The sequence below is a fragment of the Agelaius tricolor genome, unplaced genomic scaffold (assembly GCF_023055355.1).
Source record: "Agelaius tricolor isolate 1412-34295 unplaced genomic scaffold, bAgeTri1.0.p SCAF_34, whole genome shotgun sequence".
NCBI classification, from domain to species: domain Eukaryota; kingdom Metazoa; phylum Chordata; class Aves; order Passeriformes; family Icteridae; genus Agelaius; species Agelaius tricolor.
Genome location: NW_027269294.1, coordinates 4145115 through 4169747, shown reverse-complemented (window position 1 = coordinate 4169747; position 24633 = coordinate 4145115). Strand labels below are relative to the sequence as shown.

The 24633-nt window shown below is 41.5% G+C and overlaps 2 protein-coding genes across 4 annotated transcripts in view; both read left to right on the top strand.

Annotated features, from left to right (window-relative positions):
• The first annotated feature begins 236 nt into the window (after nucleotides 1-236).
• QRFPR (pyroglutamylated RFamide peptide receptor) lies at nucleotides 237-14034 on the top strand. Its single transcript, XM_071452309.1, has 6 exons — nucleotides 237-759; nucleotides 8652-8810; nucleotides 9391-9452; nucleotides 10214-10449; nucleotides 10786-10883; nucleotides 11801-14034. The coding sequence occupies exons 1-6, from the start codon at nucleotides 420-422 to the stop codon at nucleotides 12199-12201; spliced, it is 1296 nt and encodes a 431-aa protein (XP_071308410.1). The 5' UTR covers nucleotides 237-419; the 3' UTR covers nucleotides 12202-14034.
• Nucleotides 14035-14100: 66 nt separating this feature from the next.
• Nucleotides 14101-24633, top strand: part of TNIP3 (TNFAIP3 interacting protein 3) — a 55355-nt gene continuing 44822 nt past the window's right edge. Inside the window, exons 1-3 of one of the 3 annotated variants that reach the window (XM_071452306.1) lie at nucleotides 14101-14216; nucleotides 15074-15173; nucleotides 21458-21602. In XM_071452306.1, the coding sequence (XP_071308407.1) occupies nucleotides 21458-21602 (145 nt within the window). In that variant the 5' untranslated portion in view covers nucleotides 14101-14216; nucleotides 15074-15173. Of the gene's footprint in view, nucleotides 14217-15073; nucleotides 15174-16973; nucleotides 20072-21457; nucleotides 21603-24633 lie in introns of those variants that run through there. The other 2 variants (XM_071452307.1, XM_071452308.1) reach the window with 2 other exon arrangements.

Here is a 24633-nt window from a genome sequence, read left to right as displayed (position 1 = left end):
AGCGCTGTGAGGGGTTTGTGGGCGAGCGGCGCTGCTGTGAGGGGGGGGTCCCAGCGCTGTGAGGGGTTTGTGGGCGACCGGCGCTGCTGTGAGGGGCGGCGATCTGAGGGCTTCCCCGCGCGCTCCCCCCTCACAGCAGCCGCCTCGCGCCCGTCCGGCTCCATAGCGCTGGGGCCGGGGCGGGCGCGCACCGCGCGCTGATTGGCTGCCGCCCCCGCCCGCCGCGGCCGCGGGCGGAGTCGCCGCTGCCCGCGGTCTGCTCCCGGTTCGCTCCCGCCCGTTCACGCTCTCTTCGCCGCCACCTCACCGCGGGGTTCGGCCCCACTGAGTGCCCGAGGGGCAGTGGTCTGGCCATGGCGGAGCGCGGGCGGCGGCGCTGAGGCGGCGGAGGGTGGGTTGTCGGTCCCAGAGCGGGCGCCATGCGGTCCCTGAACATCACCCCGGAGCAGTTCGCGCAGCTCCTGCGGGACAACAACGTGACGCGGGAGCAGTTCATTGCTCTCTACGGGCTGCAGCCGCTGGTGTACATCCCGGAGCTGCCGGGGCGCACCAAGATAGCCTTCGTCCTCATCTGCGTTCTCATCTTCGCCCTGGCGCTCTTCGGCAACTGCCTGGTGCTCTACGTGGTGACCCGCAGCAAAGCCATGAGGACCGTCACCAACATCTTCATCTGCTCCCTGGCGCTCAGCGACCTTTTCATCGCCTTTTTCTGCGTGCCCTTCACCATGCTGCAGAACATCTCCTCCAACTGGCTCGGCGGTGGGTGCCGGGGCTGGGCCGGGCGGTCCTGGGCCGGGCTGCGGGGCGGGGGCAGCGCCGCCGCCGAGACCGGCGTTCCCCCGTCTCTGAGGGACCCTGGCTGTACCTCCCTGAGGGACCCTTCCTGCCCTCAGTGAGGAGGGAGAGACCCTTCCCCTTCCCGCTCCCTGTGAGGGGTGCCCTCTCCATCCCTCCCTCAGGTTATGCTCAGATACCCCAGTGCGCTTTCCTCCTCGTATTCCTTCAAAGTTACGGTGTGCGTGTGGGAAGCGGTTCGTTGTGTGGAGCCTTGCCGTACTACTTTCTCTCTCTCTTTTTTTTTTTTTCCCCTTTTCTCGCTAAGTAATGAAATCTGTCTGGCAAGTGAGGTATCAATCTTTATACAGCTTAAGTTCCTCTGACAGCTGTCAGCTCGGAGACAGTCCTCCTTAACATTGTACGAGGAAAAGCAATGTCCTTGAAGGAACAGGTGACTGGGAGAACGTGTAGAATTTATGCAGAAATAATGCATCCTTTAAAAATTTTTAAATTCTTTTTCTTCTTGGGGGCTATGTTGTATTCCTGCTGATGTGAAGAACCTTTTGGCAAAGCTTCCCTGTTGCCTGGAAAGAAGGAGGTTTTTTTCCTTTTCTCTGCATCCTAGTTCCAAAGCAGTACAGAGCAAGCAGAGAAAGGTGCAGTAGAATTGTATATTATATTTATTTTCTTGATTTTCTTCTCTTTAAACAGTGTTTGACAATTATAAGTGAAAAAATAAAAGGGGTGCAGCAAGTAGCAGGCAGCATCTTGTTCAACCACAAATTGCAATATTTTCCACAATATTTCAGAATGATCACTCAAAATGTTGATAAAATGACACATTGTTTCAGTTTCTAAGGCTTACTGTGTTTCTCTTGTTTGGAGACAACAGTGAAGGTTGTCAGAACATGGAGATTTAATTCCAGAACTTCCCACAGACTAGAATGCTGGGTGGGAATTGACAGGTCAGAGAAGACTTGGGGCTCATGTGAGAAATGGGCTTTATTACAGAAACTTCAATGAGAAGTGATGAATCCAAAGCTCCTGGGACTACTAGGACAGTGCTATTTTCTTACGAGCTGTTTTGGGGAAGATAAGCTTTGTGATTCTTCTCTCTCTTAAGAAAGGCTCCTCTGATCTGTCAGCTTGACCAAGTATCTGATCAGAATCAACTGAAGCCTCTGTGTGGGGTGAATTGCAGGAGATAGGGAATGGACAGGTGGAACAGTATGGGGAAAATATCTATGTCTTTATTTACACTCTGTTGCTCAGGGTGCCTGACAAAGATCTACAAGTAGTGAATGTAGAAGCTCTAGCATAGTTAGAACAAATCTCTTCAGATATTCAGTATTTGGGCAGCTAAAGTACACTGTTCTCTGGGGATTACTGTATTTTTTGCCTGTCCTCTTTGTTTTGCTAGAGCCAACAAGTGAATCCATAGGTCTTTTGATTTAGTGAAATCATTACTTTGAACTGACACAGTGTTGGTAGGACATAATAGGTGATAGCATGGATGGGTGTTAACCCTTTACTCTGGGGGATGGGGGTGTGAAGTAAAATTGAGGAAAACAAATACATGAACTGATGGTATCCCAAGGGTATCTGGTTCCTGATGCTTACATGGTGAGGCATGAGTGATGATTACAGTTGTACTGCAAATCAGAGCTTGCCAGTCCTGGAGGAGTCTTTTCCTTGCTGGCTTAACTGGTTTAATATGCCATTTACCTTTCATTTTGGAGTCTGAAAACATCTTGTTCTCATCCACTGTAATGCACCATCGCTGAGTAGTGCAAGATCCAGGTCTGTTATAAAAAAGGTAATTTGACTTGTGATGTATCCTTGGTGGACAAAACAGTGCATCCTGAGACCCGGATGCTGGAGATTGATCCAGGATTCTGAACCTTTAGTCACTTTCTATCTTGATTTACTTGCATCCCTAAAACAAGTGTCTGTACTAGGTGATGGGAACCGAGATGTGTGTGTTTTGTACTTGTGTTCAGTTTTAAACTGGTTCTTTATTTCCATGCTTGTGTATGTGTGTTTGTGTTTCTTCCCCTTCTGAAACGCACAGAAGAATGGGAGAGGGGAGGAGAGGACTGCAAACACTGTAATGCAAACAAAAGATCAGCCACAGTTTCAGAGTAGCTGAAGCTGTGACTTTTTCCATAGTGTTTTCACTTACACACTCTTAACTTCACCTGCAGTTAAAAATCTCAGTTAAAGTGTGCCTCACTTTGCCTGATGATCAAGCAGCATTAGCACAGACCCTTTAACTCTTTATGGGGAACAAGTGGAAGCAGCACCATATTGATTAAAAATAGATATGAACTGGTTCTGCTTTTAATTCTCTAATGTCTCTACAAATCTGTGTAGTTGTGTGAATGTAACAGTGACAGTATATGATTTAATTTCCCAATTTAAACTTTGCAGCTGAAGTAGCTGTAATTTCATGGGGAGCTTTGAATGAAAATCCAACGTACTCATCTCTCTGTAATTCAGAAGAAAAGGAAGATTGTGGCTTTGTCATAAACGATCTCTGGGATTGTATTTATTGATAAGAAGGATGAAGTGGGAGCTCAGGTGGGAGTAAATGGATGCATGCAGCAGTAGTGTGTCTTGGTGCAAGCTGAAGCAATTGAGGACTTGCTCTCATATTGTCATAGGTGGGAGGCAGCAGTAATGGTCCTGTCATACTGATGACAGCACTATTAAAGATAAATTTGGCCTTTTATCTCTGGGTCAAATATTACAAGAGTTGCTTCGTTTGCTGACACTGCTTGATTGGCTGAGTGTTGTCTTTACAGAGCTGCCTGGGCCGACGGGAGAATTAATTTAATGTTGTCTAACGTAACATGTCCTGGCTGAAGATAAGGGCCCAACTTGAGCTTATAATAGAGCCAGCACCATCCTACATTCTTGTGAATTTTGCATTTTATCAGTTGGGATGTGTATTCTCAGGACAGGGGTCAGAGGGTGGCTTTGCCTGTCACTTTGAGAGTAGTGAGTCATCTGAGACACTCCTGAGTACTGAGGTGCCCTCGTGTATCTCATCTGTCTCCAGCTGCCCCTCAGGAGAGGGGTGGGTGCCTCTGCATGTGACAGCTTCCTGTTTTCTAAAGGCTTGGTGAAAAACTGACACCTTCTACTCAGCTGAGTCTTCAAGGTGCTTTCTCTTACTTACCAGTTGTCATGTCTCCAGCAGTGTGTTACCTTAGGACTTCCCTTATGTGTGAGAGCACATCAACATTCCTTGCTGAGGGATGAGAACTAAATCTTGCATCTGCGCCAAGAAATGATGTAAAACAATGCATTGCCCAGGTATGCAACCCTTAGGGGTGTCATCTGTGTGATGGTGACTGCCCCAAGTTACAAAATGTGAGGAAAATCAACTTGCTTGCTTCAAGTGAGGTGGAGAGAGCTCATTACAAGCTGTGACAGAAATTCTGGTGCAAGGGCAAGATCAGCAGCATTTTACCAGAGGAAGAAGCAATTTAGCATTTATCAGAGAATGCTTTCAGGCTTTTATTTTTGTAACCCTGATAAAAGAAGTGATGTTTGAAATGACTGAATCACAGTTCCAGGCACAGTGTCCGATAATGAAGGCATAAAATACTTAGGGGAGAGTAATTTGTATTTGCAGTCTCTGAATGTGTTATTGTTGGGAAAACTATTCACTGCTTGAGTAATCAATGCAGTTTTTAGCAAGCAGTGCATAAGGAATACTTTTAGCCTCTTGAAAAAGAGAATCAATTAGTTATTTGCATTCCCAATGTTCTGCTTCAAATGATTTTCTTTCCCAGTTGAAGGTGGTCAGTATTAGATGCTGCAGTGCTGGTCTTGACCAGCAGTCCCTTGGAAGTGTTCTCTGAAAGCCTAACAGTGTGGAAATCTAAAGACTTTGATACATACTTAAGGTATTAATTAAAGTGTTAGCATTATTTAAGTTATTCAGAAGAGTCAACACTTTTCTGTACGGCCACCAGTGCAGAAATTAACGCAGTTCCAGTGATTTTGAGATGATCCCAGCACTTTAGCCTTTAACCCAGCACTGGGAAAACTTATGGAGTGAGATTTCAGTAACCTTGACTGAACCTCACTGAAGTGGACTTTTATTCTTTGTGTTTGTCTGTTAGTCATATAACCTCCAAACCATGTTCCAAACAGCCACATTTTTACCAGCTGGATTTTAACCAAGATTTAAGCTAGTAAAATCTTCTCCTACTCTGTGTTAAGTCTGAACACAAACATGAAAATTTGCTTGAAATGGTTTTAATTTATGTGTTTGACACAGCTGGGTTTTTGCCTATCTCAGTCTTATTTTAATTTCACTGTGTTTACTATGATGTAGTAGCATAATTAATTTTTTTTCTCAAAACTTAACCATGTCTTCCTTATAATAAAATTTGGCACTTTTTTCTCAGTTTTTTTCCGTAGTAGGCTTTGAACTAACAGACACTTGAGAATGGGACTGTGTCAATTTCTTCTTGCTGCAGGTGAAGCCTGTTCTACACAAATGGATTAAATATTAGGTGAAATGTGCATGCATTGTTCTGAAATAATTACACAGTTATTTCACAGTAAATTTCATTTTCCACCTGTAAAGGCCTGTTAAGGTTTGTAATTTGAAAACATAAGTTACACACACTATTGAAAGATCTGGAGAAAGTCTCTAGTAATTATCTAAGCAGTTGGGAATGGCTGCTATTGATTTATAAATAAAACTGTGGCTTTGAACACTAAGAAGAGGCTTGATGTGAAGAATAGTCACTATTTTGCCAAGTCCAAGGACTCAGGATTAAATCCCATTCAAACACAGTAAGGATGGTGGATGGATCTCAGGTGTGTTGATGTCAGAATTCCATTGAATTCTGACAGGTGGCCCTGACATCCTAAACAGTTTATTTCTTTCTCTTTTTCCCCTAAGCAAATCCGTGTTAAATACTTCTGTGGAGGAGGGATGACTTCCTTGCTCAACAGTCTTTTAACCTTGATGGAGGTTTGAATTTCAAGGCACTTGAAGGTCTCATGATTTCAGAAAATGGGAAGCATTTGTGTAGTGAGTTACAATTCAGGGCAAGCACCAGAGCCCTGAAGAGATATTTTATTGTTAATAACAGTGACACCCAGAGACCCTGTGCATGGTGGCATCAGAAGCTTCAGGGAAGCTTAAGTTCTGTTCTATTTTTACTTTTCATATATAGATGGTTTTTGACTAGCTTTTACCTATTATTCATTTGAAAATATCATGGTGTTTCTCATTTATAAAAAAAACTTTGTGGCTCTTTTGTTGTGGCCTCCAAGTCCCCAAAGTGTGTGCTGTGTGCCTCAGAGCAGGTGTTTCTATTCCAGCCAGCTGTGTCTAATGGAAAATATCCTTTTGCTTCCCATTTCTGCAAGTGCTAATGTCATTTGTCCAGCTCAGTAGGCTCAACCTGCAGGCATTATGTAGACTTTGACTTTTAGCTACTTTGGTATAGTTTAAGTGCTTACTTTTTTTGTGTGTTTGTCTTCAAAAAGATGAGTTAGGGGTTTTTTGCAGCCTTTTCTCCTGGGAGTTCAGCTCAAGGCATAGTGAGTGGTAGTCTGTGCTCTTTGACAGTGTGGTTGCTGGGAATAAAATGAGAGGACATCTGCAAAAAAAACAATGGGCATCTGGGAATTTGAGAGGTCTCTCCCAATAGCTGGGCACCAGCTGGAAATTCTGCCAGACTGATGGTGAAAGTTAGTCTCACTTTGTTACTTGAGTAATAGTGATACTGCTTGGGTTCCTAAGAATACCCTGGGATGCTGGGACTTCAGTGGAGGAGTGGTGCATTACAGGGAAATCCCTGTAAGGCAGGTACAGTTCAAGTGGATTTGAGTCTGGCCTTTTTCAAACTGTAACAAGTAGCCTATGGTGCAAGTTGGAGTTGTTTTTTTAGCTTTGTTTTGTGTTTGTTTGCTTTTTTTCAGTTTCCCTCCAGCTTCAGCACTCAGACCTGAACTTATTTCCTTAGTGGAACAGGAACTTAAACATTTCGTTAACAAGTTTGGCTCTTCTGTTTGTTATTTGTAGCAGGAGTCCCTTCTAACTTAGTGATGCAAAAATGTAAAACCAACTCTTTGGTCACATTCACCGTTTGCCATGTGCGGAGTACGTAGCACTTGAGCTTGCTTTTGGTTTTATTTCACAACAGAAGGTGAAGCCCAGTGGGTGAAGGACGTGAATTTCACAGAGTGGGTCTGGTGCTGCATGTGCAGCACGTTCTGTACCGGGTGTAGTGAGAAACTGATGAGATGCTGAGTTAGTGAAATCTTGGCTCTGTTTCATGAGCCATCTCCTTAGGCATTACTGATGCCAAGGAAGGAGAAGGGGGAATTTTATTGAATTTTATAAATCACAGTTGGTACAACATGTGAGGATGTCTTGTCTTGCTCTTCCTGATGCCCTGGAAAAATACATATTGGGTGAAAACCAGATATGCAGCCCAGTGCATCCTCAGCCATGCAGTTCCTACTGGCCATGCTAAGATTTCATTCAAAGAACTTGAAAATGGGCTGCATGTGTTTTTATTCTGATATAAGCCAGATCTTTGGTGCACATCCATCATGTTGCTGGTGTTGAATATGTACTTGAAGGGTGCTTGATTTCCATCCATTACTGTTTGTCCTCTCCTTCCCTTTGTGGAGCCACAGAAAAAGGGATTTTTGGGCAAGTAGAATTGGCAAGACCAGTAGCAAACCAGTTCCTTCATGTAAGCTGGAGTGGCTTTTAGCCTGGCCCATCAAGTAGAAGTTGGCTTGTTCCTTGTTCCCTTCATGGAAGGTAGGATTAAGTTTTCAGAGTTTTCTGTTTGTTTTCTGTTTTTTGTGCTGTTATTGCTTCAGCTGTCTGTAGCATCTTAAAGCTTGACAGAAAATTGGATCAGATAGTTCTTAGGCTGTTTTGGGTTTATGCATTATATCTGAGTAAGGTATAAATAATGGTCTGGTAAGGACAATAACCCTGACTGTTGCTGAAAAGAATAGTTAATACTGAACTGTAAGAGTGTAAGGGAACTCTGGAAATACAGACAGAGAAAATTATCTCAGGAGCAAAAAATGGGTAAAAGAGGAGTAGATTGGGAAGGACATTAAGGTAAGATTTTTTACAGAATTATTTATGTGACTTTCTAAGATGGCTAGGACTTGAGAATAGGTAATGGAGAACGACTAATACGTTAAAAATTGAATATGGACTTTGGAAAGCTGTGTCAGCAATGAAAGTTGAAGTTGCATATACACAACAGGAACCTGTACAACTTAGAAAATGCAGGCAGGAAGTTGCATTTGGTTTGGAAAGTGGCACTAACATAAATTGGTAATCAGCAGAGAGGGAGATTTGGAGAACAGAAGGATGATGAAGAGGTTAAATTTTTCCTCTTATGCCTCCCTCTATATATCTCACTTGACAGGATGATGTATGAAATGCTGAAGTGTACAGATAGAATGATACGTAAACAAGCTTAAGGAATGTTTTTGCAACAGCAGAAAAGGTAAACTTTTAAACAGGTTACAGTCAGACCTTCATAAACTGGAGAGTAATCTGTCAAAATGAAAAAATAATAAATGGCTCTGTAACTTGACGTGTTTGAAAACAGATGATGGAAGACTTGGTCAAAAGTGAAACAGGAGTGTCAGACTGGTAACAGAGCAAGTGAATATGTCCTTAGAGATCTTGGCTTTGCAGATGTACAATAAAGAATGGCTATGGAGAGCTGCATTTGACAAATGACTTAAATAGGTGACTCAGCAGTTCAGATGTTACAATAAATCTAACAATCTTGGTCTGTTGTTTTTAGTACTGGAGTCTAGTGTTAATAGCTGTTACATGCCTTACTTTCTGATTATTGCAGGTGCCTTCGCTTGCAAGATGGTTCCATTTGTTCAGTCCACTGCTATTGTAACTGAGATTCTTACCATGACCTGCATTGCTGTGGAAAGACACCAGGGAATTGTGCATCCACTAAGAATGAAGTGGCAGTACACCAACAAAAGAGCTTTCACCATGCTTGGTAAGATTTTAAGCATATCCAGTAATTGTGTGTGAGAAGTGATCTTCAGTGTGGATCCACAGAAGGCAGTGATGTGACCAGTGATTCAGAGACAGAGTTAATTGACCTTTATAAAATAGCTCAAGGATAGTGCCTACAAGTAAATTATTCACTAGCCAAAACTCTCACAAGGCACTCAGCATCTGAAGTCAAAAATGTACTTAACAAAGATGAACCTTTAGCAGCCATTTCTTTTTTTTTTTTTTTCAGGGAAAGCTCAAAATGTGCAAGCACTGCTTAAGAAGCGTGACAGGGAAATGACCCTTCCATTGTTACACAGAGAGGTTTATTTAATGCTCCTTATGCAGATTAAGTGCTTTTCCCTGTGGAATATCAATAAATGGAGGTAGTTGGAGACACAGAAAGTTGATGTCAAAAGAGCATGCTGTTACTGATCTGAGTCTTGACTGATGAGTGCCTCATAGAAAACTTTATTATTTGCTACAGTTTTCTACCTTGCCTGACTTTTCAAAGCTGTTGAACTGTGCATAGCAAATGCTGCTTGTTGGACCAAGTATGAAAAAAATGTCTTTGTTTGCAGGCATAGTCTGGGTGCTGGCTCTCATTGTTGGGTCGCCCATGTGGTATGTGCAGCGGCTTGAGGTAGGTTAGGTCAAATGGGGGTTTGCTTATTCAACTCAGTTCTTGCTGCATCTTCCTGTACCTTTTGGTGAAATTGAATCAACTCCTGTGAAACCAGAGGGGGATAAGGGAGGGAGGTGGAGCTTTGGTTCTGCATGCCAGCCTGGGAAAAGGATAAGGATTAGAGCTTGCATGCACTGTGGAGGAGGGAATACAAGCAGGGACTAGTCATGCCTACTGTCCCTAATGACGTCCAAGAAGAGTTAATTACATCTGTGACTTCCTTCCACTGTGGATGTCTTTTGCACTGGCACACAGGAATAGAGGGCCTACATTGTTGTTTCAGGATGACACGATGCTCCCCAACATCTGGAAGGTGCTTAGTTTAGGATTAATTAGCTGCTCATTATAGTTGATGAGTTACCACACATGTTTGGAGGTTAGGCAGAAGACTTGGCAGAATCTGCTGCTTGTGAATCTGAATGTTGATAATTTTCTTGTTCTTCAAGTGGCTAACGTGAGGTTTCTATACATCCATCTTTACTTGGAAAATGTGTAGGCAAGGTCTCCTTTGAAGTGCAAATCAGAGAATCTTCCTGCCTTTGTGTCAATTTGGATTGAACCCAATATTTGATTGGAAAAGTGCTTGAAAGACTTTTGTCACTCTGAAAAACCTGTTGAATTTTGGTTGTTCCATTAAGAGTAAGGAATATCTGAATGTGCTTGGGTTGTACACTTGGGATAAACACCTGGGTGACTCATCTTTTTTGCATTTGTTACAGGTTAAATATGACTTTCTGTATGAGAAAGTGCATGTTTGTTGCTTGGAAGAATGGGCCAGTCCCATTTATCAGAAGATCTATACGACCTTTATTCTTGTTATACTCTTCCTTCTTCCACTGATGCTGATGCTCTTTTTGTACACTAAAATTGGCTATGAACTCTGGATTAAGAAACGAGTGGGAGATGCTTCAGTTCTTCAAACCATTCATGGCAGTGAAATGTCTAAAATATCCAGGTTTGTAAGCAAAATGCACTTGGAACTTTGACTTCTAGAAAGCTTTTTTCCTGACTGTTTTATTCCTCTTGAATAGAGTTGAAAATGCCTTGCAAGACGTGCTACTGTCATGCTGCAAAGTGCTCTGCTGCCCCAAAAAAGAGAAATAAAGTGCTAGGTTTATATGATGATACATTTTTTTCTTTCCAAGGGGATTGTGTACTTCTGAGCGTTCCTTGAGGGTTTTATTTGAATCTGCAGCCATCAGAACACAGTCACAGATGTAACTTGAAGAGAGATATGTAACTGCCAGCCAGTTCCCAGTGACTCAGTGTGGAATTCTTGGTGCAATTTCAGGAAGAAGAAGCGAGCAATTGTTATGATGGTGACAGTGGTGTTTCTCTTTGCAGTCTGTTGGGCCCCTTTCCATGTGATTCACATGATGATGGAGTACAGTGAGTACCTGCCATATCTCATAGAATAGTCTGAGGTTTTGGGTTTTTTCAGTTTTTTTTTAGTAACGGGACTTGCAATTGTGAAAAGCTAATGATGCTGAAGCATTCAGCTCTAAAATACCTTCTGATAGCAAAGGCTGATGTTCTGCTTTAAGGAGAACAGGAGTATTAGAGGGGTGAGCATCTCTGTGTAGTTTCTTTTTCTTATCATGTCTGTTATGCTGCCCTCATTTGCTGAAAGGTCAAAAGGCCTTGGCTGGAAGGTATAAGTTATTTCTGAGCATAAAGCATCTTCAAGTTTTTAATTATATTTAATTTAACTTAACTGTTTTGAGTTACACTTGCAATGAAATATTTATCCCTTTTATTGTGGTAGGCATATTGGAAATATAAATACTGGACATCACAGTGGTGATATCCAATGAATACAGCTGGAGTTTTTCACTGCTCTTGGCAGGAAATGCCCTCAATGCTTTTGTGTTGGCTTTTTTGCTATTTGCCTTATTCTCTGGGGTCTTGCACTGTTCACCTCCCACCTCCTCCATGGATGCTGGAGCAGGAACAAGTGGAAATTTTCAGTAGTTGTACTCTACTTGCTAAAGGCAAGTAGAGTTCCTTTGTCTCCTATCACAAAAAAGATTGTAGCAGATAAATCAATAGTTCAGCCAGACAGCTTTTTTGGCTCATAGATTTACTTTCTTTTGATTCTGTTACTACCTACATACAAAGCAGGACTGTGTGATAGGTCTTGATTTTATCTTGTTGAGGAAACTCAATTGCTAATGTTAAGAGCTTCCAGCCTGGGTTTTTGTTAATTTTAAACAAAAACATCTAATGCCAAACTGGATATAAATAGGCTAAGTAGTAAGCATTTATGACATTCTGTACTTACAACATATTTTTCTTCTCCTCTCCAGGTAATTTTGAGAAGGAGTATGATGATGTGACAATCAAAATGATTTTTGCAATTGTCCAGATCATAGGATTCTTCAATTCTATTTGCAACCCAATTGTGTATGCTTTCATGAATGAGAACTTCAAGAAAAATTTTCTGTCTGCCCTCTGCTTCTGCATTATGAAAGACAACACATCCCCAAGCAGGCAGCTTGGGAACTCAGGAATTACCATGAGGAGGAAGAAGCCAAGTGCATCTCAGACAGATCCCATGGATTCGGACGAAGGCAGGAGGGAGGCATTCAGTGAGGGCAACATCGAGGTCAAGTTCTGTGATCAGCCAGCTTCCAAAAGGAATTTGAAAAGGCACCTGGTCCTGTTCAGCTCTGAGCTTACTGTGCACTCTGCAGTAGGAAATGGATAGTAGCATCACAAGGGGTTTGGGAATGCACAAGTCCTTCTCTTTATCATCATTACAATAAGCCATTTAAATGAGTTTGCTGCTTTGCATGCTGAAATGAGGGAGGGAAAATGATGTGTGGACTCTGAGAATGTTGGGATAGTGACTGAGAAAGTGTAATATTTATTTTATAATGATGAAGAGTAAGACTTTGGAGAAGAACATTACTGTGTGATTTCCAGGAGAAAAAAATTTCTTCCTGACCTAATTTAGGGCTTGTCTGCCCTCTGCTTTAGATAAACCAAACAACTGCTGCTTGCTCCATTTATTCTGTGTCTGTGCACAGCTGAATACCAGAAGACAGGAACTATGGAGAGAATGTGCATCTTTTTGGGACAACTGACATGGGGATGACATTGAAGGATCTGCTTTCTGCAGCTTTGAGGACAGAGCAGCTTCAGATCTGAGTTCAGGAAAGATGGAGACTGAGATGCCAATTGCATTTTAGAAAAAAGAAAGGAAATATAAGAGTTATCCAGAACATGACTCTGAAGAGATGCAAGATTTAAACATCACATGCATGTTCAGATTTGTTAACAGGAAGCATATTAGTAATTAACAATGCATGCATAATTACTGTGCTGTTGTTTACAGGTTCATTCTTGGGTACAAATTTAAACGCCATTGTGCTGCCCTGCAAACTGCCTTGTTCTTCTGGAAAATGGAGAAGCTGGAAAAGTGCTGTACAGGAGAGTGCAGATGCAGGAGGTGTGGTCTGTAGAGTAAACACTGAATTGAACTTCCAGTCATGCTTGGGCATGTGACTCTCAGGTTGAAAGGATGGTGTTGCCATTTTCTGGAGGGTTATAGGGGCCTGATCCAGAGCATGTTGGGACTTCACAGAAGACTTTCAATGGAATATCATGGTCTGTTGGCCAGACACTTCTCTGAGGACATGCTTATATTGTTGTCTGTCCATCATCTCCAAAGGGGATTAATTGCTGTCTGACAACTTGGCCAGTGCTTTGTTATTTTAGGCTTCACAGTAAATTCTGGGGTTGATATCCATATAAATTCTAAATGTTTTTGCTCTCAGTGGGCCAAACCACAAAATTGCAAAGGTATGTTTGCAAATGTGGGACTGGGGGGGGAGAAGTGTGAGCTGAACTGGTACACTGGGATCTGGTACACTGAGATTCCATAAATGAGGCCTTGAAATTCAGAATTGGCCACTCCAGCTGAGGTTAGGTTGGATTCTTTACCAGCCTGTAAAATATCAGTGCTCTCTTCTGTCACCCCTTGCTTCACCTATGGGACCTTGATGCTGCCTTGGCAGTCAATTTAAGATTCTTTTACATTGCTACTTTACACTTCATTGTAAATGAAAACTTAGGGTAAAATATCCTTGTATAATTTGGATGTAATCTCATCCTTCTGTGGTGTCTACAGATTGCAATGGGTTTGTGACACACTTTGTTTACATGTGTATTTTTTATATTCTATATGATACAGACTCTTGTGCAATGACAGAAATCTCCTGACTTGTCCTGAGGCCCAGGAATTAAGAGCTTAATGGGTTATTATCATAGTTTTCCCCAACAGATGTAAAGTTTAACTGTCTGATGGTGAGAGCTATGTGTTTGGATAGAATGTGTCATGGAAAACTAATTTATTTTAAGCTATTTATTTATTTGCACTGCTAATTTCAGTGGCAGATTTTAACAAGCATTTAACCAGAACTTCAAGTGTCTTAGGTTTTTGTTTTTTCTTCCCTGCTTCTGTTGTCTCATAAAACTGTTGTGTCAATGAATAGCTGCTGTAGTATTAAGTTTATGTTCATTAAAGTTCCTTTATGGCTTTTTTGGTGCTGTTTTGCGCTAGGGGATATCTGCTGTAAACTTCACTTGGAGTCTGTCTTTGTTTGAAGATGGATTTGAGCTTATCTGTGCCTCTTTAGTGATGAAATTCCAGTCCTATTACAGGTGCCAGCTGCTCCTGTGATCCTGGGAACTGTGATTTAAAGGACTTGACAAAATAAGGTGAGAAAGAAGAAGAATCGTCCAATGTCTTGGTAGAACTGATAAATATTTCAGCATAGATGTATGGAGCTATGGTTAGATTAAATATAAGCTTATAATTTCTTTCTTTGGTAAAATTAAGGAGAAAATTCTTTTATTCTCAGCTGCAAGGGGCTAAGTCTTTAGGTTGCAGTGAGAAGATGCCAGGGACTGACAGGCTGATGAAGACAGGAGCCTGAAAGGACACATTCAACTGAACAGGGACTCTGGAAATTGAATGGATGAGGAAAAAGTGTCAGATGTGTCAGCTTGTTCAACTGGTACCAGATTATTAACAAGGGAAACAGTGAGTAGAAGGGATTGAACCCTCTCAGTAATTGCAGAGTAGCAATTAAAAAAACCTCCAATATCAGCTTGTTCCAAGGAATAACCAACTGCCAATGACTGCCAAAGCAGCAGAGATGTGTGATGTGCCTGCACCCAGGGAGTAAGTACAGAAATTCTCAGCCTGGAGATGTGTTAGCCCTGTCTGTGTGCTGATGACAGGATTGGCTCATGTGCAGTGGTTGCATGTGCTGCTGGCAGAAGCCATTGAAACAAGTGATCCAGCAGAGTGAAAACAACACCTGAGAAATCAGAGAAATACATTGCAGAGGAGACCTAGATTATTATTGCTAAGGAAAAAAAAAAAAGAAGGAATAAGTAGAGGAAAGGATTTAGTAGATCTGTTGACTTGGAGAGATGGGAGAGGAAGATAATCATGGCAAGCTGTATTTTTATATCAATTAGAGTTGATCTGAGTGTTAGAAAAGTTGGGAGAGTTTAGGCACTGTGTTCAAAGAGCAGTTCTGTGAACAGAAGAGCATCTCATTGCACAGGGCAAAAGGCTGGGAAGAGTGGAAGCTGGCCCTCTTGGTGCCTCTCCAGGTGAGAGCAGTGGAAGGGACCAGGAGCTTCGCCAGCCTGAGGAGGAGACAGGTAAATGTGGATTTAATGGACACTGAAGAGGTTAGATTGTGTATATCCCTTCAGAAACACTGACATAACAACCTCTGTGTTTCTGTCTGTACTCCAAGTCCTGCTTTGCCTCTCAAAACTGGCTCCCAGGAGTACTGCTGCATGTTCAAGCCATCATGAGCATCCTCTGTTGAAGCTCCAGTGAAGCTGATGGATTATGAAGTTATTTTAAATGCTCTGGTGTGGTTTGAGATGAAGGCTCACATGCTGGTTTATTATCAGGGTTAAATCTCTGCCCAACTCCTCATCCACATCAGCGCAACAAAACCTGCTCAGTCAAAAGCAGCAGCACCTGGTTCCTTTCATTCCAAAAACACAGACTCACAGCCTTACAAGTTAGGCTCACACAATGTTTGTTTTGCTACAAAACTGCTGGCCTAGAAACCAGGGTTGTTTTTCAGAAGGTTTAAGGGTGTTTGTATGTACTTGATGCATTCATAAAAGCAGAAATCTAGTAGAGATACAAACAAACTTCTACAAATTGCATCTCTGCCCTGTAGGGTGCTTAAAACACCAACCAAGACTTGAAAAGATGTCTTGCTGCCTGAAAAAGGTTGAATTTTGTTTCTCAGCCTCCTGTGGAGTAATACAAAGCTTTCTATGAGAAGTTCTTATTTCCTTGCGTTTTCCTTTTTTTTCCCCACAAAGCAGAGACCTCGGCTTATTTCTTATTCTTTGGTGAAAAAATCATGAAACATTTTCCCCAAATATATTGTGGAATATATTCAGTTTATGGTAGGGACTGTCCTAAAATGACATGTGCTTGCATTGAAAAGCTTTTTTCCATTAGCACTTCTTAGATGAAAATGTCTTTATTTTTTTAACCTTCTGTTGAAATCTCTTGACAGCATTCTAGCTTTTATTTGCTCTTTCCAATGCCATCACTAATTTTTTCTAAGTTAATTTCACCAGGGTTTCTCAGGACTCGCTCTCCTCAGGTGAATTTACTGTTCCCTTCAGCATGTTCCTTTTTTTCTCTATCTCTAATCTTTTCCATGCTTTATTAAATTGTATGGTCTTACACCATCTTTCCCCATGCTCCTGAGCAAAGCCTTAATTAATTGATTTTAAATTTATGGCACAGTCTCCATAAATCTCTTGTTACATCTTGGAAATTCACAATAAAGCTTTCAGGCTTTTTCAGTGCTCTGGGATCTGATTTGTAAATCCATTTCATTTTCCCATCTGAAATAGGCATATTTGCATTTATGCCACCTTTATAAATATTCTAATGTATGGACATGGAACTGCTGTAGGATCAGGGATAGTTCTCCTGTGCACAGAAGCAGGTGCAATCTTTTAATTTCATTTTCTGCCTCAACAGTTTGCTCAAGCAAAAATTAGTCAGGGTTGAACTGTGTTTTCCAGTGTTGACAAATAAATTCTTCACTGACTTAATAAAGCACAAGTGCACTTACTTACAGATCCATCACACTGGAGGGGAAAAAGATTTCAAATCTTCTAGAAAAAAAAAAATCCTAAATAATCTTTCTACTTGTGAAATAAAAAGGTCAGCATGATTGGGATTTTTAAAAATGCTTCCTGATTACTTTTTAAGGTGTCTTTCCCTATTGTCCAGACTCTGCTGTGTAGGATGAAAAAGCTGCTGACTGGAGTGTGTGGGAAGAGGCTGAATTATGGTTCTCAGTTGGTATCTGGGCTGCTCTGCTCTGCTTGTTGACATCCCTGGCAACCCTCTGCTTTCAAGGTGTCACTGGACTCTGCAGCTGTCTCTGCTTAAGGTCCCTCTTTTCCCAACAACTAAACTTGGTGTAGTAGAAAGTTGAGCTTTGATTTCTGCCATTTGCCTTGCTCCTTTTTTACATCTCAGTGATTTGTTTTACTTTTTCACTCTTTCCTTTTTTTTTTCCCCTTTTGCTTTCCCTGAAGCAACTCCTTGTGACATTATCTCTTTTATACAGATTAGAATAACCAGGTAATGAATTTTGAGAGCAAAGTGAAGCAGCCCTGTGGTTCAGAACTTTTATACCATCAAGCCTGATTATCAGATTACAAACTGCATTTCCAGTCCTTATTTCAGGCACCCTTAGAAAGGCCTTGCCCACTCTACTGGTTACATTAGGCTTGCATGTGTATATTTTTTATGTTTTTCTGAATTGACTTTATACGTTGACATGTTATTTCTCAGGCTGTTTATTGGCATATTTCCATTTTAATACTTTTGTCTTTGACTTTACAAGTTTCTGATTCCTAGGAAGTGGAGCTTCTCAGTAATGTTCCAGCTGCACTGGGAGAGTTGGGGTTTTTTTTTGCTTTAAATAACAAGCATAGATGTCAGTCTTTATTGTACAAATGACAGCTAAACTATGGCTTATAAAAAGGTCCAGTAACTTTCTTCTGGTAGTCTGACAACTCTGTGCAGTGTCTTTTGTGTGTGTTTGACAACAGAAATATCATGTTCTTCTGCTTCTTGCCTCTAACATAGGGTTTCCATAGAAACATCAGCTAAACACCCAATAATTTAGCTATTAGTGTGTTCAGTCCATAACTGAAGAATCTTAAAAACCATGCAGCCTGAGAATAAACAGCTAGAAAATATTTAATGTCTCCACGGGTAAGGTATAAAATATATCCTACTAGAGATGATATTTAAGTTTCATCCTCAGGCAGAGCTGAGTTGTGGAGGAGCAGATGTGTGGCAAAAACCTGTCTGCAGCTCGGTGGCCTCGCTCGGGCTGTAGATGGCACTGTCGCTGCGCAGGAAAAGCTGAGCTCTTCCAGCCCCTCCCTAGGAAATCGTTATCCCAGAAGCGTTTGGAAGCATGTATTCTATGGTAGGACTTGGTAAGGGGTTGGTAGAGTTCCTCTTTCCCGAGGATTACAGAGAAACATGGAGAGAGGTGTTGGATTTTTTTTTTTCCTTTGTGAAATAGTGCTTTGAAAAACAGTTGGAGCTCATGAATGAATGAGGACCTATGATACAAAACCAGTCAAAATTGGTGTTATTGTATCTCAGATGTTTAAATTTTCATCCAGAAGCCATCCCTTTGGCAAACTTGTTTGCCAAAACAGACAAATACCACTCTTAGGTCTCTATTGTTTTTGAAGCTGAGCATTTGAAATACAAATTGGTGAGTGATAGAGATCAAGGCTCTCTGAAATCCTTCAGACAAGCCATTTCCAGGTTCCCCTGAGTGTACTCAAAGCCTGTAGCTGTAGGCATCCCCCTTCCCAAATCTGGGGATATAGTGGAGGGAAGCCAAAGAGGAAATGGAAAGGGGAGAGAAAAAAGTGTTATTTATTAGTAATCAGGAGAAATCTCAGTTCCCAAATGGTGAACTTAAAAATATAAAGGGTCTCAAAAAGTGATTTGTTTTTGTTACAGTCTTCACAGATACTTGTTTAAACATTTTAAAATGTTTAAACCTGCACACTGAAAAAAACCTCTAAATTCTCAAAGGGAGTGGAAGAACTTTGCTGTTCAAGTTGAAAAAATGCAAAAAATACCCTTGTGCAGTGAAACAAATTTAGCAGCCTGTCAAGATCAGCTGTAAAATACAAGTCTGCCCATAGTGATTTAAAGCTCCACAAATTCTAGGATAAATGAAGATATTATTATTTGCACATAAGAGTATAAATGGAGAATAGGACTTCTGGCTATCCAAGGTAACACAAGCCATGAAAAAAAGTGGAAAGTCTTTTCATAATTTTCTCACGGAATGATAATATTTTTCAGTGAGGTATTGATGTGTGTTCATGAAGTCTGAAGTAGAATAAACCCACTTTACTGATGGGGGGAGGAGCAGAGAAGGACATAGGCACAAAAGTGATTTGTTTGCAGAGTAACCTGAACAGGCAAAGGGACTTTCTAAATTTACAGTAATCAGCTCTTTGGAATGGAAATATTTGATAACATTCTGAAAAACAAGGCAAACACTGGCTTGCCTTTTTTTTATTTTTGGGAACATATTAATTTTAGTTTGCTTAGCATGTGATATTTTCCTCTCCAATGCAAACTTGTGGAGTAGCCATGTTATTCCTTCCTGTTTTTTAAAAATATATTTTGGAGATCCCAAGTGCTCCTGGAACTTGGTTCCTGGGAGATGTGCTGCAGCTGTGTGTCTGCCAGGCAATAGGCAAGCTAAGTCCTTACACCTGGTGTACTTGGGGCAGCCTCTGTTCACCTGTGAGTAATTATCTCATCTTCTAAGGCCCCAAATCCTACTGATTTTTTAGAGATTATGAAAAATTAGATACTAAATTATGATTTCTGCCTGAGAGCTGCATCAGAAATAGTTTTCAAATGTTAAGCAACCCTTCTCTCAAGTGAGATCTGAGGAGTTTTTTTCAAGAAAGGGGAATACAGGGGGGTGGTAGAAGGGGGACTATGGTGGGTATATTCTTTTGAAATCCAGCACAGTAGTTTGGAATTTGTGCTGTGTTCACACAGTGTTCAGTAGAAAGGGCCTTAATGATAACTGTAAATGAGGAGCAAGCACATAATGATATCTGATAGCAAATTTTTGCAAGGCATCTGTGCAGTTTTCATGGTTAGGTGTGAAAGATGGGCATGGAACTGTGAATGATCAAAACAAAATGAGGCAAACCATCTTTTCTAGCATTAGCATGGAACTGAGGCACAGCTGACAATTGATTTTAGTTTTTTTTTTCTGTATTAGGGTGCGTTTTTTGAGGTAGTTCATTAAAAGCTGATGCCTGAAGTTGTTTGCATTTCCCATTGATCTGTGTGTACTCGGTTCATTTCATGTTCAAACCATGGCCTTGCTGCTTTCAGCTGAAAGGCCCCGCTGCACCAGAACCCTCCTGCTCAGGCATTAACTCCTGATCCCGTTCCAAAGCTGCCTAACGTGTTTCCAAGGCAGGGGGAGCAAGGATGGGTAAGGGCGCTCGAGGAGTATTTTTACTGATGCATCTCTGGTGACACCTTGTGGGATGTTTCACAGAATCGCCTACGGCTTTTTTGGGGGAAGGAAGAACCTGCAAAGTTCGTTGAGCAAAAAGCTGCCCAAATAGTGGGATACACTTAAACCTCTGCACTCACCTATAATTAAAAATAAACTATGCAGATAAACTTTCTCATGTTGAAGTTGTCCTTCCTTAGTCCATTGAGGTGTTAAACCATTATGGATATATATGGAGATAGATCTGTATATATATAATCTATATCTAGATAATATTATCTAGAAATAAATTTGAACTTGTGGAAATAAACATATTCAGATTGTCTTTAGAGTGAGCCAATGAGAATGGGAATGTTGCAGATGAGCTGCAGCTGGCATGATTTAGGTGTACTCAGTACACAGCTTGTTGTCCTGCCTGGTGAAGGTTTGATGTTTTGAGGAAAAACTGGCCAGGAAAAATATCCCAAACAATTAAAATTCTGTTCAAAAATGCAAATTTAGAGAACTTTAATCGATATTTTATTATCCAATAATTCATTTTTAGAACTTCCCGGTGATTTTCATCTACTGGTAAGATCTTTTTCTCCTATTGAGTGACATTGGGTAACTGTTTTGGCTAGATGTGCTGAAAGATTTGTTTCCTGTTGCTTGCTATTGTTTTGTGGAGATGCCCAAGTCTGGAGGTGACCAAAATCTCCTGTAGAGAATGTAAAAAAAACCTGGATCTCTTTTATGTTCTTAAAGTTCTGTGCTGGTCAGAAGATGAATCCCAGCTAACCATGGGGGAACAGAGCCGGGTTTGTTTTTTTTTTTTTTTTTGACACAGACCATTTCTTTAGAAAAATTTGAACCAAATTGAAATAATTGGAACCAAATAAAAATTTGAATTTTTATTGGTAGTGCTGTGGGTGTGGAGATTATAGCAGGGGAGACGGGAGATGGAGCAAGATAAATTGCTACATGAGGAGAATTTGGGAAAGAGGACTGAAAAGAGATTTGAAAAAGATTTACTGTTTCTTACTTGCTCAGAAGAATTTTTTCTGCCTGTTCATAAGTATAATGAATGGAAATGTAGCTTGATCCTTTACTGACTGAGAAGGAGGAATTGGATACTTCTAGAAAATGCTGTGGGTTGTCTTCCAGCACAGCCCAGCCTGGACTGGGGTTTGTTTGTTTGTTTTGTCTAAACACTCAGCCTTTCCTTCCCTTGCATGCCTGGTGCCTCTGGCTTTCTCCCCCTCCCTTAGCCATTGCAGGCTTCTGTGGAGTTCTGTGTGTGATTAGTCCTTTAATTGATGCCCTTGATTCCCTTTAAACTTGATTCCATTGGGAGTGTTCTTTGTTTCCATGTCTTTTCCCTAGATGGAAGCACTGGGCCAGCTGAGCCTGAGAAAGGCAAAAAGGGAGTCTCTAACACCTGAGTCCATGAGTTCAGTCCAGAGGCCCTCTTCTATGCAGAGACCTTCCACAAAACTCTGCTGTGAAAGAATAACAGCTTTACAAATGGGTGAGTTTGATCTCTAGTTTATATAGTAATTAATAATACACAAACAAGGTGGGGGAGGCTTTGGCCAGGTCTTCTTCTGCAGCTCCTGTGGAGAGATGAAGCTGTTTTACACACCTTATATTGCTTTCCTTTTAATTCATGTATATTGATACTTCCTGCTTGCTTCTTGCTTTCCATGCCTGGCATTTGAAAATGAGGTATTTGAGTTGTTGCTCAGTTGTGTGGTGTTTTGTTTTGCATGCAGATAGCAGGTAACAGGTAGAGGGCAGAGGCAGAAGACAGATTGGCCTGTTGGTGTTACCTCCAGTTTCCATCTCTCTGTAGTAAAGAATTAGAACTTTTGTAGCCAAACTTAGTACAAAGCTGATACCTAAAGCAGTTCTTGTTGGGGGCTGAGTGCAGGAGGGCCATGCAGCTGGGCAGGTTTCATTCTCTCCTGGACTGAGGCAGACAGAAGCTGTGACTTGGTGAGGTAGCACTGTGGTCCAGTGGCAGAGCAGCCCTGGGTTCAGGCTTTGCCTGCTCATCTTGCCCCAAAAACCTGATGCCACTGCAAACTTCCTGGTGTGCCAGTGCCCTGAAAGCCTCACCCACTGGGCAAACACTGTTACTAAAAATCCTGATCGCTGGCATCAGTATTCAAGGCAGGAGGCAGCTCCTTCCTATGAACAGCCTACATAGGAAACAGCCCACGTAGTTTGCAGCCACTCTCCTGCCTTCACTGCACAGGGGAGTTTATCTTTACTAGAAACAGTAACTTGCAAGTGACCTTCATACTTACTGAAAGCAGCAGAGCTTGCCTGTGACTCATGGAAGGAGCCCAGGTATTGGGGAATGTCAGCATTTCCCTCTACTGCCTGGTCCAGCAGTCAAAGCAAGCCTAGTTCTGTGTCAGGTTCCATAGTGAAGGTGATGTGTATGATGGCTCTGTACCTGCCAGAATCCAGAATGAATCAAAAGCTCCAAAACCACTGCTGGCTGCTCAAAACTGCTCTCTGCTGGCTTGGCTGGGTTTCAGAGTGAAGCCTCGTACTCTGGTGTGTGTCTCATTTCAGTTTTAGAAGAAAAAATCCAGTTTGGATTGTGAGCCTCCAGCTGAAATAAAAGCCATTTTTTTTCTGTAGCTGTATTGCCTCCCTGAGGAATCCTTGCTCTCCCTCTTTACTGTGATCTTAGATGATTTTTGCCTCCTGTGATGTTCATTGGTGCTTTACTTCAGCAGGAAATCCCCTTTTAAAAAAAATCATGCCTTGTGATGAGTCACTGCTGCTGTTTGCTTCAAACTGAAGGGGGTTCCAACTCTGAAATTGTATTATTGCTAAAATAGAATCCCGTTCCATTGCGTAGGTTGCAGTTGAAAGCAGAGAAAGGCCTGGGGGAGTTGTAGGGTGAGCAAGCAGTGTTGCTGCTAATTTGTTTACTAGGGGTCTAATGGCAATTCCAGTAACAAGTAAGCAGCCTAGGAGTCTAGTAGAGCAAAACCCATCTCTATCTGAAAAGTAGCTCTCTATCTCTCAAGCTGAGCATAAAGAAGCAAAAAAACAGCCCCCAAACCATAATAGTTTGTGAGTTTCTAGCAAAGGTTATTAAGATCCATTCAGTAAGAAGCATAGTTTGGTTTGGGCTTTTTTTATGTGTCTGTGTATGTTCATTAGGGATTCAAAATTGAATTGCTTTAAGAATGGCTGTTTTAGACGTGGAAGATTGCTTTCAATTTTGTTCCTTCATTAGAAATCTGGCTATCCTCATCTCTGTGTTACTGTTGCTGTAGCCCTGCTGCTTGAAGCTGCAGTATTCTGAAACCATAGTCTATCACTTTCTTTCATCTGAAGTAACTGCTGCAGAACTCTGTCATGCTGGAGTTTTGACCAATTTCCAAATCCCTGTGTGGGCGTACAGGAGATGGAAATTGTAATTTGAGGTAGGCTTTGGTCCTGTCAGGGATGCAGGTAATCCAGGTCTATCCTCTGAATGCTGACTTTGCACCCTCTTTCAGCTCTGGATTTCCTTCCTTATTTTCAGAGTTCACCTGAGAGCTTCTGCAAGATACAGCAAAACAACCCCCCAAATTACAAAAGGCACCATTTGAAGGCATTTTGTGTCAATGTGTTCAGTATTAAGATTTTGAAGGCTGTAGCTAGTGAGCATTGAAAAGGACCATGAGGCTGCTGATAGCACCACAGTAACACTTGAGTTTAAAGGGAGTCTCACTACTGGTTTTACAGCATATTGCTGGAAAGGAAATAAGTTAATAAAAGCCACAAAGATGTACAATTTCCCATAGCCTTTGACTAATGCTGTAAGACAGAGAGCAGTTAAAAAAACACTCTGAGCTGAAGGTTGGGGGATTTCCTTGGGAAGAATACTTGGAAAGGGCCTTGCTCTGAACCAGACTGGGAGGGAGACAGTTCCGAACTTCCTGACAGGAGTGCCTGTGCTGAATGGGAGGACAGCTCCATCCCTCAACCCCCAAAATGCTTTTGGGTTAGCATCTCTTCAAAGGTATTTCATGCTGAAGACTCAGAATCCCATAGCAATGCTCTATGATGTCTGATTTGCTTGGCTGCAGTCCTCTCAGGTAACAGGACCAAAGGCTGAATATGCTTTTTTAGGAGTTTAGGTTGAAGTAACCTTGAATGCTTGCCAACATTTAGAAGAGGCACTCTGCTGTGGCTTAAGGCTTCCTTCAAAATAGGATGCATAGAGAACTGCAGAAGCTTAGAGTAAGGTCATGATTAATAGGTGGATAAATATCCCTACATTATAAAACAATCCTCAGTGTTTAATGTTTTTCCTAGGTTATAATTGCTGGGGAAGTACATAAGGGAAGTAGAACTTTGTTTGCTATAACATTTCAGTGCTCCAAGAACTTTTTTCTTTTTTTTTTCTTCTTAAAGGAAAATAGAAAAGAAAAAGAACCCCACCTTATCTCCACTCCAGCAAATGGCTTTTCCTTACATCATTTATAAAAATTAATCATTTTAACAACTTTTTTCTTTGCTGTTCAAAGAAGTTTTACATTTTTCTTGAT

Coding starts and splice junctions, on each gene's coding strand:
- QRFPR (XM_071452309.1), top strand. CDS start 420: ATGCGGTCCCTGAACATCACCCCGGAGCAGTTCGCGCAGCTCCTGCGG. Junction 8,811..9,390: donor AAGAGCTTTCACCATGCTTG/GTAAGATTTTAA, acceptor CTTTGTTTGCAG/GCATAGTCTGGGTGCTGGCT. Junction 10,884..11,800: donor TCACATGATGATGGAGTACA/GTGAGTACCTGC, acceptor TCTCCTCTCCAG/GTAATTTTGAGAAGGAGTAT.